This window comes from Poeciliopsis prolifica, unplaced genomic scaffold (genome assembly GCF_027474105.1).
Source record: "Poeciliopsis prolifica strain line A6 unplaced genomic scaffold, Auburn_PproV2 SCAFFOLD008, whole genome shotgun sequence".
Taxonomy (NCBI): Eukaryota; Metazoa; Chordata; class Actinopteri; order Cyprinodontiformes; family Poeciliidae; genus Poeciliopsis; species Poeciliopsis prolifica.
Genome location: NW_026562383.1, coordinates 5,016,149 through 5,033,309, shown reverse-complemented (window position 1 = coordinate 5,033,309; position 17,161 = coordinate 5,016,149). Strand labels below are relative to the sequence as shown.

The window sequence follows — 17,161 nt, the reverse complement described above, 5'->3', positions numbered from 1 at the left end:
TCTTCTTCTCTTCCTGCCGACCCACCGCCGATGCTCTCGCTGAACCCGGGTTTTCCTTCCCCCTCCACCCGTCCAGGTGGCATCCAGCCGTGCAGCCGCCCAGCTGGTAGCCACGGACTCTCCCTCTCAGTCCCAGAGAGACCCGTACGCCCAGCAGGTCCTCGGCAGCGCCTTACACATGTCCACCGACGGCGGACCCGCACCTGCCGGACCGTCCATGTATTACTCCTGTGCCACTTTGCCTGCTCAGGTACTGGTCGTGGTTCACGTTGTGCATTGAATGATCGTCCCGAACGGTTGGATCGAGGTTCTGGAAACTCTGCAGCTGCCTTTTCTGTTATTGTGGTTGTTGATTTTTTTTTTTTTTTTGTAGAGGTTGCAAATCAATGAAGGCCTTCATAGTTGTAACGGAGAGGACAAATCCAACGTGGAGATAAATGTGGCAGAAATATCAAGCCAAAGCTGATTCTTATATCTCATTTTTTATTTTTTTGCCATTAAGCTGCTGACTTTGCTCATTTTTAGCAAAGTCAGCTAAAATGACTTTGCTATGGTGTATGAATTCGTTTTTGCAAAACGAATTCATACACCATGTTTTTTTGTTTTTGTTGTTTTCCGTTACAACCTGAAGCTAAATTTTATTTGCGATTTTCTGGTTCTTGGAGCGGTTTTCAGTTTCAGGTCTGGTTTTTTGTTGGGTTTTTTTTTACAGATGGATTGGAGCGGATTCTGTTAGACCGTCCAGGCTCGTGCTGTTAGTCATAACATAACTCTGCTTTATGTAAAAGCTATTAACATTAAACACAGTGATAAATAGAAATTGAGCCCAAATGTCTTTTCCTCTCCAAATCCTGGTATGTAAAATTAAACTTTTGATAATTAGTTGTGCAGAGTGACAACAAATGGAACAATAGACGTCTTTGTGGTGCAATAACTAAGTTGTGTTTTTCATTTTAGCATTTTAATTTAGCATTTTGTAGCATTTAGGGCTTTTAGGCTGTAATGTAGCAAAAACAACAGAATAAATCTTAGTGTCATTATTTATCCGATAATATCATCTGATCTCATTTTGAAAGTTCAGACAAAAAAATAACAGTAATAAAGTGTTTGGTAGGATGCTCCTGTAAAACGTCACCTTGCTGTTATGATTGCGTAAAACAAAAGTATTTTGATTCGCTGCAGTTTGCCATGTCGCACATAGTATAGAAACTTGGTGGCTGAAGATTTGCAGAGAAAAACGAATTTACTGATCCTGTTTTTGCATGAAAATAGCCAAGCTTTCTGTGCGTTTGAACTGAGATAGATTGGTTTGCGCCCGCCGTTCTATGTGCACAGATTGTCATTTTGATTGTGCCCAAAGAACTAATCCTGTGTAGATAAAGAATGATCAGAAACGTCCTTTCGACAGTTCAGCTCTGCATGTCGACTCCCTGTTCGTCATCAGAGATCTCGTCTCAGGCTTGTCGTTTGTTTGTCTGTTTTCACGTGTTGGAAAAAAAACAAAATTCGAAAATGGAAGACCCGGGAAGCTTTTTGAAGTTGGCCAGCGTTCCCTCTTAATGATGTCCAGATGATTTAATTTAATGCTTTGTTGCTGTTTTTTTTTTTCCTGGACTGCAGCGTGTCAGCTCCCCTCTGCAGGCGGTGGGATCCCCCACCAAGCTGCAGCGCCTGGCCTCAGCCTCCGCCGACATGCCCAGCTACGCCACGCTGCAGAGAGTGTCTTCACCCAAACAGTCACCGAGCCGACTTGCAAAATCCTACAGGTCGGTTGACATTCATCAGAGTTGACATTACACGGCGTCTCCTGTCGTTGTCGAGGGATTTTTCTTTGGCTATCAAAATTTTCCAGTAGTTTTAGAACAATAACTTCTAAATTTGGTATACACTGTTAAAAAAAAAGTCGCTACTTTTACATTAAAGTACCAGCAGCTGTGGCTGCACAAAATGAACAGTATGAATACGTATTTTACTGTTGTTTTTTTTTTTTTTTTTTTACGGTGTACCTTGATAGCAGCAAGTCTCATTCTGTAGTTTAATTTTGTCGAGGGAATAAAAGCGAAAGAAAATGACACACAGACAGCTTTGTGTCTTGTGATTTGCTTTTCCAACACTAAAATCCACCACCACCATCTGTGCAGATGAGTTTGCTGTTAAATAACATGTTTCCACGTTCTGCACAAAGGTAATTGTGTGGAAACGCGGCCCAAACAAGAGAGCCGTCAGCCGGACCGATGTGAAGGAGTTTAAAATACGCTTCAAAACTCTTTTAACATTGTGGCGGATTCAAATTTTTATTTCCGGGTTATTGGCTCTTCTGAAACAGACAGAAGCGTTAAAGGTGCAGCCCGCCTCTTTCAGTTGTCGTCACCAGCCTGCAGAGGCCCCAGAAATATTGACATTTTAAAATGATTTAAACAGTTAAAATAATTAAATGTTTTTATTGAAATATACTATATAAAATCTGAGTCCTTCTGTACATTTGGTCCAAACTAGTTCAACAATCAGGATCTTATGACTTCATTCTGGTCTTCAATACGAAGGTTTGACCTACCAATGCCTGCATCGTCTGATTCTGATCTATCAGTATAAGTACATTACAAAAATGCACTTTTCAGACCAGGGGCTTCAAACGTTTTGCAATGTAGCCAAAAATTGTAGACTGAAAAGTAGTGTCGGGCCAAAACAACGTCAAATCAAGGAATATATTTATCGTCCGTCCAAAACATGAAAGGGATTTTTATGACGGTGCATTCGGGTGTTTGTAGATAGAGAAAAAGGAGTAAATATTTGCTAAAAACTCACAAATCTTGTGATTAATTTTGACAGAATTACATCTTTGTGCTTCCTCTGCACATAAAACGCTTCAATTAAACTGAAAATAGGTAAGACAGGTACAATACCGAACTACTTCCTTTAGCTTCGTTTAGTTACTGCTTCCACAATGAAGAGTGTTGCTAACTCAGCCTGCTCGCAGTTAGTTTGGCGTGTTTTGTGATTTTGAAAATCTTCTGTCTGTGCCTGGCCAATTTAGCTGAAAATTAGCCGATTTCCCCAGGCTCCTTTGTTACGCCGTCTTTTTGAGTAAACGATGAAGAAGACGACGTTTTTGTTCAGACCTGCTGTTGTGAAATGCCGAAACACACCTTCTCCTCCCTTCCCTGCAGCACTTCATCGCCCATCAATATGGCGGCCGGTTCCTCCTCCCCGCTCCCCATGGCCACCTCCCCCGGTGGGAACCACACCTCATCGCCCATCCACCAGCTCAGCTCGGCCGTGGGAAGCTACGCCACCCTGTCGCCCACCAAGCGCATGCTGCATCACATCGGCGCGGACAGCTACAAGATCTCCCACGAGCTTTACGCCAACGCAACCCTGCAAAGGCCTGGGAGCCTGGCAGGTAGAGGTCAAGGCAATTTTATTATTACTCTTCCAGTGTGCGTGTTTGTCACGTCACGTGAAACGTCCACAACTCGTCATTTCATTAGTTTTTCCTTTTCTTTTTTTCTTCTTTTGTGTTTTTTTTGTGGCTTCCGTGTCCCTCGTCTGCTGCGAACTCCGCTTCTGTTTCGTCCCTTTTCACCAGCGATCTCGTCAGATTCGTGGGTTCTCTTAAGGGCTTTCTTTAATTTTTGTGGATGCTAGTTAATGTGACATGAGCCCGATGTCCGTTCATGTGTGATTAATGTTCAGCAGCTTGGGGACAGAGTTATGATAGAAAACACATGCCACCTAATGTCTGATATAACCGGCTTCATATTTTATTCAGAATCCATTAGATGTATAAAAAAAGACGTGGATGAGATATGTTACCTATTCTCCAGATAATTTTGTTGTATGTTTTTTTTTTCTCAAAAGACATTTCAGGCTTTCATCTTTCTCAACTTTTCAATGTGTAAAAATCCTTAAAATACATTATTATTATTTTTGCAGCACCAGAACCTAACACTGAGGAAAATCCCCCCTGTTCTAAGCACGGCTACTAGCACATTCAGTCGCCTTCAGTCGTTTGGGGCCTGTACTCTTTGACATTTTCCCAGATTGGAGCAGATGGAGACATGTTCGGCCGTCCATCTGTTCGCAATCTTTACAGAAATTGTCAAAAAAAAATATGAAGTCAAACAAAGATTCTTTTACGTCATCCATCTTCTTCGTTGGCATGACTAACATGGCTTTTAACGCAACACGCTATTTGGTGACAATACTCAACAATATTTCCACACAACAGAGACGTGTTTGTTTAAAGTCAATCACGTTGTGTCCTCCAGGCTCCAGGGGTTCGTACAGCAGCCAGCACAGTCACCTGGGCTCCGAACTGCGGCCCCTCCAGTCCCCTGAGCACCACATTGATCCCATCTACGAGGACAGAGTCTACACCAAGCCCAACCTTAGAGGACAAGGTGAGCGGACATATATTGACAGAGGTTGTGTGTTTAGGGCACAGAGGGGGATGTCTATAAGTGCTGAGGTCTATTAAGCAAAATCCCACAAGACAGGAGAGGAGGGGAGGGTGGAGAGAGGAGGTTTGACAGATGGAGGCTAAGCAGAGAGTCAACACATCAAACAGGAGATAGAGAGCCAGAGGTGAAACGGAGCTGCACTGAAACGATACGCAGGGATGGCATCAGGACTGTTTCACAACGATCCAGAAGCAAAATTCAGAGTGTAAAAATGGCTGCAGTGAGAAATAAACAGAGGCAGGCAGAGTACACCTTCATTGGCACCTTTATTTTCTTGGCTTGTTCCATAGACTCAAATGAAAATGTTACTGGACTTGTAGATTATTTAATTAAACTCCAATTTATTTTCAATATAAAAAAAAGCTGAGGTGTTTTCAGAGGGAACATTAAGCAGAGTTTACTGCTGGGGTTTATTAAGAGGCCTAAATTAAACCAATCTGAACCGGCTCGCGTCCTAAATTATATTCATCCAGCCCCGTTTTGTCAATAACTTATCAGTCATTAGTTGCAACTTTACAGAATATTCAGAAAAGCTCCCTTAGGGCGCACGAAGCGAAATGCGAGGAGTTTGCTGCAGAACTTGCAAGGTAATGAGGCCAGGAAGACAACAGGAAGGAGCGCTAAACACCTGCGGAGTGTTCCTGTCCACTGAACCAATTACATCCCGAAATCAGCCCGTAAAAGACGCCGCCACACGATACCTTGAATAAAGTGCCGGATCAAACAGACACAGCATGAAAAGAGCAGAAACAGGCACAGCTTGATTCCCGTCGACCAGCGTTTTAATGATGTCATGTTCCAGCCCGGGTTAATATACGTAGGAGATCCTCTTCTTTCCGTCTGATGACGGAAGTGCTTTTAACCAGACCAGGTAGGCAAATCCAATCGGAGTCTCGGTGGCAATTTGTCTTCCAGTCACAGTCTGTTAACTGATTAGTCTCAAAGAAGAAAATTAATCTCAATTAATCCCTCGGGCGTCAGATCAGGCGCCTCGCAATCAACATAAATCAAGCGTGCGGCGAAACGTTGTTGGAGCGGCGCCACGGATCTAGTCGCCCGGTCGGGTGAACGTCGCAGCCGACAGAAGTAATGCGCAGGAAGAGAATGAAATGAGCACGCTCCAGTTCATTAGGAGCCCAATTTCCATCCCATAGAGAGTCGGCTCACTCGACCGATCCACCACTGTGGACTGAAAGGATTTTGATGCTGATAGTACCAGGAGAATAAACCAAGGAGTTTAGAAATAAGAAGAAGGTGACGTCCCGATTCCACACTTATGAGTGAGATTCAGACCGGTGAGGTGGTTCGGCTCGTAAAGGAGTCGGAAACAAGCAGGCGGCCCATCACCAGGCTCTGCAGGGGGTCCTGTAGTTATCTGGCTATGTATACGAAAGATGACCCAACTGGACTCCCACAGAGACGGCATCAATTACATGACCCAGGTCTCTCCTGGACTGTTTTACGATCTTGAGCTACAGTTTTTTTATTTCATCAGCATCTTTACAACAAAGTGACATTAGTTTCTAAAAGCTTGCTTCCCATGGTAAACCAAATGCATTCAGCAGAACTTAACCCTAACAAAAACAAAACAAATAGCACCCTGACATGTCAGAAGCTTTGTGAGAATCTGAGTACTAAATTTCACAGGAGGGTCCTCGATGCATTTCCCAAAACTCATAAATGTTATTGATTGTTAGAATGGAGCCACATTTAGTTTGTGTGATCCAGCTAGCGTTAGCATCACAACACACTAGAAGTAAAGAAAAGTATGAAGCTTCACTGAAAGTTTATGGGCAAATAAGAAACTAGTTTTATGTATATGTCAATGTGATGTTTAAATGATTTTTATTTGTATAAATTTTAAGGGGAAGTAAATTTAGCTTTGCAAAAAAATAAATAAATAAAAACAGTTCAAAAGTCCACAAAGGGACGGAAATCATTTTGAGAACATATTCATGCTCCTTTCACTTTATGATTCGTACAGCCATAAACTAACGCAGTGCGGCTGACGTAGAACAATACGTCACAGTAATCGTCACGTTTTTCATGTTTTTATGCTGGTCTCACTAACAACTCGTACACTTTTCAAATAAATACTTTCATCTGATGTCCCACTTGTCCAGCTGAAGTTGTCTGTATTTGTCTCATGACGTGTGCTTTTGTTTTACTTTTCCCTCCGGTGTCGTTGCTCTCTGCTGCTCCTGCCTCCCGTGCGTGGATCCTCGGGTTTGGCGGGTGGCTCGTGTTTGCCTGTGCTTTGCTTCTCCTTCCCCCTTTCCCTGCTGACACAAACCCCCTCCCCGCCTACCTCAACCCCCCCCAGTGGTGAACCAGCTGTACCAAGAGGTCCTCAACTATCTGTTTCATCCTTACGCTCCTCTTCCCGCTCTAGCCCCGTCCTCCCCTGGTGTTGATCCAATCCCCTTGCAGCGAACGGGAAGCCAGAGCGCCGCCGGCACCTTCCAGAGAGGCAGCTTCGCCACGGGAGGCGGGGCGGCCGACTACGCCAATCCGTACCGCACTCTGCAGTTCTGTCCCTCCACCGAGTCCCCCTACAGCAAATCGGGCCCGGCCCTTCCCCCTGAACCTGCTCTGGGCAGGTCTCCGTCGGTGGACAGCATCCAAAAGGACCCAAGGTGAGGACAAAAGAAAAATTGCTCTGACTTGTTGATGAAGCTCTTTACTGTGCTTCCTCTCCACTTTCACAAAACTTACTGAGGGCCAGATTCACCAAAGAAATCTTTTTTGTTTTGTTTATTTTTTTTTGTTTCGAGCATTGAAGAGAAATATTGACACCAACAGCATCTAGAAGTGAACAACAAATGAGTGCCAAAGACGAGTGCTGCTCCAAAAGTCTGCGGCAGCGGGCAATTGACTGTCGGGGTTTTGAAGGCTTTGGTAGACAAAAGGTTGGCTGAATCTGGGCTTTAGTACGAGGTGCACGTCATGCCACATCTTCCACCGTCCCCTCCGGTTTGACCGGTGTTAAAGCTCCCTCACTCAGCTGTTTGAATGCCTGCGCAGCACCTCTAGAGCCTGTTTTAAACCTCACCATCACGGTTAGGTGTGACATTCCTCTCCGTCGGCATCGGTCGGCTACATCCGGTGCGTCTGGGAGAAACGCTTGAGGTGGAAAAGCCTGCAGCAAAATCTGCTTCTACAGAAGCAGAGCTCTGCTTGAGAGCGCGGTGGAGGCGTGCTGAGATTAAAAAAAAAAAAAAAAAGGACCAGCAAGAGAGATGCGCATAAAAGACAGCGAGCTTACTAGCTGTGTTAAAGGCTGTTTCTTCCCTCTTAAGCAATATTCAGGCACTAAAACTAGAATCTGAATGTGTCTTAGATTATTTATTTTCCTTCTCTTTACCAGCTGATGGAAACAACAGAAACAGTCTGAAGTCTCTCACTTTGGCTTTTCAGCTCATGTTTTGCGCCATCAAAGTGTTGTGCTGTTCCAGAAACAGTTAAAAAAAAAAAAAAATGAAATGTGTAACTTTTACTTCTCAAAACTGTTCCTGCAGTTTTCATTGCTCTTTTCTTCACCCATCTTCCAAGTGGTTATTTCTCTGTGCACACTGCACCCGCCGTGTCTGTTTGCTCACTCTTTTGCTCCGGCATCATTTGTTTTGTGCCCTCAACACATCTGCCCTGCTTCGTGGAATGAGCAGACCTGCCAGCCCATAGCATCTTTCCTTAATGTACATGACACGCGCGCTCAGCATCAGCGCTAACCATGCCTAGCTCCTCCATTAACGTGAGGGTCCCCCCCGCCTCTCCAAGAATACACTCATAAAATAAACAAGAGTGATCTGTGGTAACATTAACTTGCTCAATAATACATCTGCATCTCTCTGTCAACAAATCCCATTACTTCACTTTAATTCAGTTCAACTTAGTCCATCTATGTAGCGCCAGCGCACAATTCAAGATATCTAGATCCAATCCTGGGCTTCAAAAAATCACTAGTAATAGTGATGTTTTTTTAAAATGCAGCACACATGCGTACAGTAGTGTTTCCCTAATGGGTGTGCTTTGTTGCTAATCTTGGGTTCCTTAACAAGGAAGTTCATAGTATAGCAGAGCTTGTATTGGCCGCTGCAGCCTCCTCGCGGTCTGCGTGACGACTCTTCTCACTGTGCACAAATATTGGGAATTGAATTTTGTGATGCGTTTCTGTAAGTTTTTGTGCAACTACGTTGAATTCTGTTGCAAAGCCAAATTTACAACAAGGTCGTATCGAAACAGAGGACGTACGCTAACATCACCTAGCGCCACAGTACTCTGCTCTGTGTGAAAGTAATATCTGTACCCCTTGGGTTTGTTGTGTCCTATCAGATACAACCATAAACGAATTGTAGGGAAATATGTGTTTAGGTGAACTGCTTGTGTGGATCTAGCAAATTGGGATTAAAACATTCTTCAACAGAATATTCCTACTTTTTCAAATTCCGATTCATATTTAAATCCAGTTTACAAACATTTTGTGTTATAAAATACATCAATCACAAGAGCTCAAGACTTCATAAAATCTAAGATTTCATAAAACCTAAACTGATTTGTTAAACTCTCATCTGAATCCTCATGTTTTCCCACATTGAGTCGTTCAACCATCTAGAAAACAGCAGCTACAGCTACAGTTTATCATTTGGAGACATTATCATTTTCCTTTTTTGGGTGGGACTTACTGACAAAAAGAAAAGTTTGGAATAATCAGAAGTATCAGGTTAACCAAGATGTCAGGTCTTACATCGTTACCGCTTGTGATCTCTAAACGTGTGGGCCGGGAAAATTAACTCTCAAGGAAAAGACTTCATCATATATAAACACGCTTATGATAAGGGCATTGCTGAAGTGGCCATCCGGTAATTCTTAAAAATAATTTCTTAATTCTAGTCTTAAGCGATTAATGCGAAAACGGTATTCACAAAACGTGCAAAGGCCGTCTTTTTTTACTCATTACATGGCAACTCTGATTCGATTCACGATCGCTTTAAACTCCAGAACAAACCACGTCCTCAAATGAACGATGATGTTTGTTTTCCAGACCATTATTCACCTGATAACCGAACAAAACCTCAAGTAGACACAAGTTAACTCTATAGGTGTAGAAAAATGAAAACAAGCTGTTTTTATCCCCAAGACCGACCCTCTCTTTGCCTGTCATGCTCACCATCTTCCCTCCACTCACCCAGCATGCATGCCCTCCACCCGGACCTCCTCCACCCCCATTGCCTGATAACTAAATGTTGAGAGAGAAAGATGAAAGAGTCTAGCGATTGCGTCTTGATATCTATTTACTAATCATCATCATTTTTTTGACAATTACCTGAACAACTTCTTGCAAGACACCGAACGTCTACAACTCTCTTGTTTCTCTCTGCCTGTCCCCCCTCGATAGGTACGACCCCGAATTCCTTGTGTGGAATCAAAATCAAGCCGAGCAAAGAATGACAAAGTAATCCAACTATTTATTCTTACGTAATGTACATTTTTGTCTATCTGACCTCTTGTCTCATCCACCGAATCTCTCCATCATCTCCACATGGCACTAATATCTGATGCAAATGTTAACGGTAGCATGGCAACATTTCACATTTGTTCCTGTCACCTATTTAGTGGCTGGTTGAACTGGGAGCCAGAATTAACTGGATTTGAAATTAGATTGGAAAACAAAACAACATCCAAGTGAATCAGGCTGCGCTGTCAGTTTGCAGACATAATCCAGCCAGTTCCTATATTTTAGTTGTTTGTGTTTTTTTATTTTTGTATTTGTCTGTTTGCTTTGTGTTGTTTTTGGCGACTGAGCAGTCCTCATTCTCTCCTTTGGCTTGCCGTCTACCCATTCATCCCGCCATCCGTTTGTCTGCTGGTTGGTTTCGTCTCTCATTGTGTCTTCATTGTCTATTCAGGTGGCCTGTGTTGGCTGTGCTCATGTGGCTGGCTAGTTTTAATTTCAGCTCCTGACTTTGATTTTTATGATTATTATTATCATCGTAATAAGACTATTATAGAGCAATCGCTGGTGAAACACTGAACCTGTCCTTAAATAGACTTTACATCCAGTGACATAAACATGAGATCAGGAAACACTTTTCTAACTATTAGTGTGACTGCAGAATTAGTAAACTTTGATTTTATCAACCCTGAAGCCTGAGGCTTTGGGATTCTTTGAAAACTGTAAGACACGGGTGTCATCCAAGAACTACGAACCATAACCAGAGGTTTGTAGGCTCAAATAATCCCTGGAAGCTGTGCCTTTTTTCATTACCAGTCCGCTTTCTTTTGGTAATTTTCTAACTATAACTGAACTCTGACATTCAACATTCAAAGACATTCAAAGTTAGGGAGCTCTTACTCTTGATGCACAGTCTGTACAAAACCTTTTTCACTGTGTAGTTTCTGACAACTATTATACATATATATAAACGGCTCAGTAGGAGGGCCCTCAGTGAACTTTGAGTTCTACACTTGAGTATGTAGAAGAAAATGTCCTGATCTGACACCACCTCTTTGTTGTTGTCACCTCAAGTAAAACGATGCCCACAGAGTTTGTATTTGCCTTTAAACACCTAAAAAATAATTTGCGCCCCTGTTCAGATGCATCTAATCCGCTCTAATATGGAACAAATGTTCAGAAAAGTGCAAAAATGCAGACACGTTGAGTTCCTGTAAATCAAGAGAAAAAACACATTCGACTTGCCTTTAGTTACCAATAATTGGAACATTATTAGTTTGAGTCTGGACTGCAACTTTTCATAACTTCTCTTTATCTTACCTCTGCTATGGAATGGTTTTATTTTTTGTTTATTTATGGTATTATATTGTAATTTCTGTTTAAAGAACATTGAATTGCTGAATGTTTGCCATATGAACAATGTTGAAATGGAAATTAAAGGGTTCTTAATCAAACATTGAAGCTCAGCTCACATCATCACTGCTTACTTAGGTGCGATGAGGGGCCCCGGGCAGGAGCCCCGGGCAGGAGCCCAACGGTACAAACACACCCCATTAAAGCCTGGTGTTCCAGAACAGACCCATTTTCTGCGCTGCCAACAGCCTTGACAAGTAATCCGTCTTCAGCTGTCTTTTATTATTTTTTTTTGTTATAATGGGACTGTCTGTCACTGTAAATTTGCTGTACAGTAAAGCAAAGCTTCAATCTTCTGCACATCCACCTTCATGTCCGCAGGACATGTCGATGCTGTCGGAATCATTTTGCGGGTCACATGTGGAGGGATGGGAGGAAAACCAGACGTGAGGGACATGCTGTAGGCTTTTTATTTCTTTGGTGACTAAAAACGGGAACCAAGAATCCAGTGATTATTGTTGAAAATGTGACATTTTGGGATCACGTGTTGTCATACCCTGATCAGCGAGTTAACTCAAGACCCATGTAAAGGTTTCCATGACCCTCGAAAGTGTCTCTGTCTGGGTCAGACGGCTGACTGGACAGACGACCAGAGGACAGCCGTTTCACTGGCTGTAAGATGAGGGAGGGCGTTGCTTAAAAAGCTGTTTGGAAAGAGTTGTGTATTTGTAGGAAGTTCAGTGGAAGAAAAAAGGTGCATAGACACAGAGGTGATTGAGAAGATTGTCAATCCACTCAGAAGGGAATCAGGGAGAGTCTAACCATAACCCTATCCTTTCTGAAGTGATGCAAATATTTTCTCAATTAATACAAATTTTGTGAAATGTGCTTGAACTTGGTCCAGTTTTGAGTGCAAATATCTTATCACACTTGAAATAATGCAGACTAAACTTATACCATGGGGAAAATGTCCAGTTATAAGTGAAATCATCTGCCAGTGGAACAAGTACCTTTTCATCAATAAGGAATTATTGCCCTAAATCAAGTTCCTATAACTAACTAAAAAAAAGTAGTTTTGTCTCATTTCAACTGTACTATTTCATTTGCACTAAAAACTAGACCAAAATGACTTGGTAAGAGTTTGTGTTTTTGCAGACAGTGTTGTGTCTGTCCAGCCGTAAACTAGTTGCTCATTTGAATCTGAAGGAAATACCATGTTGAGGATGATGCACAAAATCTAATTTAACCAATTAATCTTTTTGGGCAGATCATAAATAAGGTTTTAATCCAAATACTACTGGATGGAAAATGCCTTTAGTTTCTGCTTATGCTGGTAAAGATTTTGTGTACCAGTATACAGATTCAAATGCCATCCAAAGTCAATAAACCAAAAAGCCTCACATGGTTTTAAACGTGCAACAGATTCACACAGTAGAGTTGAACAGTTACTGGATCAGAAACATCTGGAAATCGGACCTGATGGTGAACTATATCTGTGGAGGTCAACGACTTTCTTCCTGATATTTTTGCCGATTGAGTTATTTCCCTGATGCCACACAAGGAAGCCTTAAAATACATCCTCAGTTCAAAGCTTGCTAAGCCAGGACATCAGCATCCGTTTGGAAAATACTTGAATATTTGAAGAAAGCCAAAAGAAAAAGAAAATCAATTTCATCATAATTTGGCTCAGAGGGGAAAAAAGTCATTCTGATTTAAGGTTGTAGCAGTACATAGCCACGTTCTGCGTTTTCCATTTTAATCAAGTGATCTAACGGCTAATTAGCCGCCTGGGCTAGCGTCATCTAAAAACAAGCCGTCACGAACAACGTGTGCCACAGACGCCCCGGTTTGCGACTGGTTTTCAGCTTTCTTGTGAGCACACAGCCAAAAATAGACGCAAACACGTAGATAAACTCGCATCAGCTCGCTCGGGCGAAGCATCAGATGCCTTATCAGCTTGTTAACCCGAGAGATGACCTACACGGGGGTATGTCATCTTTAATAACGTCCCGTTGGGCCACAATGCTTCTGTGCCTGCGCAGAGCAGTAAACGGCGGCGGATGTTGATGTGGGAACGCGCCTTGAGGCGAGCCGGTGATGAATGGAAGGCGTTGAGACAAGAGATTTTCAAAAATAGAGAATTGTTTAAAAAAAAAAGAGAGAGAGGAGGAGGAAATAAGCTTTGAAATTATTCTATTCAGTTTTTTTTTTCCCAAGCACTGGGTTTATAACATGAGCTATTATAAAACTTAGAGACAAAAGCTTTCTAATCCGGACTCCTTTGTTCACCCTTTGATGGCTGACTGTGTGTGCAAAGCCAACAAGTGTTTGTTGGCTCCTATAGTAGGACACAGAACTATGTCTGTGGGTGTGCATGTGTGTGTGTGTGTGGGTGATGGCTAATACTTCTCAAAGCGGCACGCTGACCTACGGCACTGTGCGAACGTGTGAATGCGTGTGTGTGTGTGTGTGTGTGTGTGTGTGTGTGTGTGTGGGTGTGTGTGTGTGTGTGTGTGCGCGTGGGTGTGTGTGTGTGAGAGAGCGTGTCCATGTGTTTATTTTAGATTAGGCCCAACAGAAATCATCTCCATGGGGATGTTAGGCTGTTTTTTGCATCCAGAATAAGAGACATCAAAGAGAAACGAGTTCCACACGAGAACCGGGCAAATGGAGTGTCTGTGCCGAGCCCAAACTTCTCCTCCTGCGCTGTCAGAGAGATTTAAATCAAAGCGAGAGGAAGCTCGGATGGAACGGAGTCGACGCACGTTTAGAATGCTCAAACGTAGCAGAGCGTGGTGAAACAATTGTGCTGCTGAATCAGCACCCAGGTCGCATCGGGAGTCGGGAGACCCGAGTATGGGAATGAAACTTTTCACCGCTTCGGCAGCAGGTTTGGTCGGTCTCACGGATGATCTTTATTGGTGAACTTTCGTCTCCCACCCAGACCTCTTTCCTGCATGGAAAGAGGTCCCCCCGCCCATGCACAAAAGCTCACACATGCGTATGGTGAGAGATAATGCTCGTATCTCGGCGTGTCTTAATGCCAGAAGAACAACCCAGAGGGTGCGTCACTGTAGACCCCTGCTAAGGTGCTGAAACTGGAGCAGCTGGGGCATTTTGAAGTCGGGGCCAAACATCTCAACGGGAGGAAGACCCCACACTGGCTGAAGCTCTAATCTTTATTCTCTTCTGCAAAACAATTGTGAGTTCTTACTGCTTTGGAGCTGGCAGGGAGTTTGGCCCTTTTTAAAATCCTCATATCTTAGTAGTCTTGGTTGTTTTTTGCTCCACTTGGTGCCGTCTATAACAGGATATTAAAGGCACGTTTTGCACCTGAGAAACTAATCATGTATTTTCTGTTCTGTATCTAAATGTGGTTCAATTTTGATTCAATAAGTCATATCTACTTGCAGAAATTTGCCTAGTTATACTCGTTGTTAGTCATATTTCACAAGATGTCTGCTGGTCCAAACACGGATGCAAGGCAGGATAATTATAAAAATGAGAGCTAAAATTCACCGGTCGATATCAAAAATATTCAGATATATACATATTTATATTTACATATATAATATGATGGCATTTAACAATAGCAAATATCTACCACAAAGTCTCACCACACCTTCATTCATTCCATTTCTGAAGTGCTTGACATCATTTTTGCTCTTCCACAATCCCACAATCACACAAACTTGGTATTTTAACTGTTTGTTCCTATTTCTGTATGTTCTACTGTGTTAATGGAAAGCATATTCAAAATAGGGCCTAAATATGTACATGCCCAGTGAAAAACCATATACAGTCTTATTTATACCTTCCTGAAATGTTGCCATACATTCGCTGCCGCTGGAGTCCTGGGGTTGCACAGACATCGCAGAAACGATTTACATCATGACAAAGTTATCAATGCCGCTTCACAGGGCAGCTGTTGTGTGGTGACGGTTAAATAAAACGAAACACAGACTCTCAAGCTGTTGGCACGTTGCCAGTTTGAAGTGTTGTTTTAACCGCATCTCGTATTTTCTTTTCCTTCTTGTTTTCAGTTCATCTCCAGCCTGCGTTTGTGGCCCACTTTTTTCCATTTATCCCCGTTTTCTCATGTGTGTTTTAATAGGATCACGGTACAAAAACTCAACTGCTTGGTAACATGTAGCATTTGTGTTGTGTGCGTGCGTCTGTGTGTGTGTGTCTGCAGGGAGTTTGGCTGGAGGGATCCAGAGCTGCCGGAAGTGATCCAGATGCTGCAGCATCAGTTCCCGTCGGTCCAGTCCAACGCTGCAGCCTACCTCCAGCACCTCTGCTTCGGGGACAACAAGATCAAATCTGAGGTACTGAACTCTGAACGGGGGAACAGCTCAGGAACACTCTGTCTTAGGAGGAGATGTTTTTTGAGCTACCGTACCTTTAGCGTCTTCTAAGTTGCGATCAAATTCATCTGCGATCTTTGGAGCTCATTGGGAAATCACAGTCCTGGTTGGTTTAGATGTTTTAATCAAGCCAGCTGTGAAGTAACAGTGACAGTCCAGAGCCTGAGTTCTGACCTGAACCTGATGCAGCACTTCTGGAGGGAGATAAAGATTAGGGTGATGTCAAGGAGGCCTTCCAACTTAAGCAAAACATTTGAGCGTACGACAATCCAATTGAAATCCACAATTTTCCCCAAAAATGCGTATGCACAGCCAGAATCCAATTTCAAAATGCAGTGAGAACATCAGCATCACCACAGGAGAAAACTTTGCCTGGTTTCACTCACTTCACCTTTCAATCACCACAAATTCACTTTTACAAATTTAGAGCACTCTTAGAAAGTCCAGGGGAAACTTACTTACTTATACTTCTCTACCAACCCTGAATAGGAGTGTCTGGTTTATTTACTTTGGATCAATCGACATCATTAGCTTTTTCTTCTTTTGCTCTTTCCTTTGGTTTGTATTTCCTTTTAATTCCTGTAAAGCACTTTGTATTGCCTTGTTGCTGAAAATGTGCTGCATAGATAAAATTACCTTTACCATACCTTCATCAAATTGTCCAATACCATCGCCGAAGTCTTTTTATTTTTATTTTTCAAAGCCATGCCTGCCTGAACTCGGGCGTCTCTTTGAAAACCCGTTTTCCTCTGCGTCAGTCGTGGATCTGCCTCTGCTGCCTGCGTTCGCGACGGAGCTGAAACAGGAAGATGGATAATGATCTGGAGGCCTGCGGGGAGGGAAAAGAATAAATCAAATAAAATATGCTGCGCTTTCATTATTCCTCAGTCTGCACTTTCTGTTAGTGTCAAAACAAAAAGCACAGAGAAAACACACAACGGGGGGACACTTTATAGGCATACGTTTCTGTTTGGAGAATTGTGTTGCCTGACTATGGTTTCTTCAAAATGGCCTCACTGATTAAATGTAATCCAAATAAACAGGAATCAATAAGCCCGTTGTCAACGAGTTCCCAGAGCCGAGCGGCCTCAGATATGTTTGTGTGGATTCTTGACATAAATGCTGAAATATTCCAATTTAAAAGACCACATGTAGTAATTATACCCCATAGGCTCACCTGTTACACATTTGGCTGCGCTGCATCGCACACGTCCGTTTTTGTGGCAACAAATTTATTTTAGTGAGTTTTCGTTAAGGGGAAGTAAAATGACATGGTCTTCAATTGCTTGTAAATTATGCTTAACTTTTAAGTGTGCCATTGTTTTCGAATTCCAATTTGAGGAAGGTGATTTTATTTATGTAGCACATTTTCAGCAACAAGGCTGTTCAAAGTGCTTCACAATGAATTAGAGGACATGCAAACAAAACGAGAGAAGAATGGAAGCATGAAAAGTTTACAGAAAGGTAAAAGTATGGAACTACGTATTGGTTCCCCTGGTTTAATAAGAATACAAATTTATAAACTAGTG

The 17,161-nt window shown here is 42.6% G+C and overlaps 1 protein-coding gene across 2 annotated transcripts in view; it reads left to right on the top strand.

Moving 5' to 3' along the window:
* ctnnd2b (catenin (cadherin-associated protein), delta 2b) overlaps positions 1–17,161 on the top strand; it is a 129,952-nt gene that overhangs the window by 78,961 nt on the left and 33,830 nt on the right. The window contains exons 7-13 of one of the 2 annotated variants that reach the window (XM_055032813.1): positions 77–250; positions 1,621–1,766; positions 3,168–3,400; positions 4,269–4,400; positions 6,784–7,096; positions 9,856–9,912; positions 15,461–15,593. In XM_055032813.1, the coding sequence (XP_054888788.1) occupies positions 77–250; positions 1,621–1,766; positions 3,168–3,400; positions 4,269–4,400; positions 6,784–7,096; positions 9,856–9,912; positions 15,461–15,593 (1,188 nt within the window). Of the gene's footprint in view, positions 1–76; positions 251–1,620; positions 1,767–3,167; positions 3,407–4,268; positions 4,401–6,783; positions 7,097–9,855; positions 9,913–15,460; positions 15,594–17,161 lie in introns of both variants that reach the window. The other variant, XM_055032812.1, reaches the window with a different exon arrangement.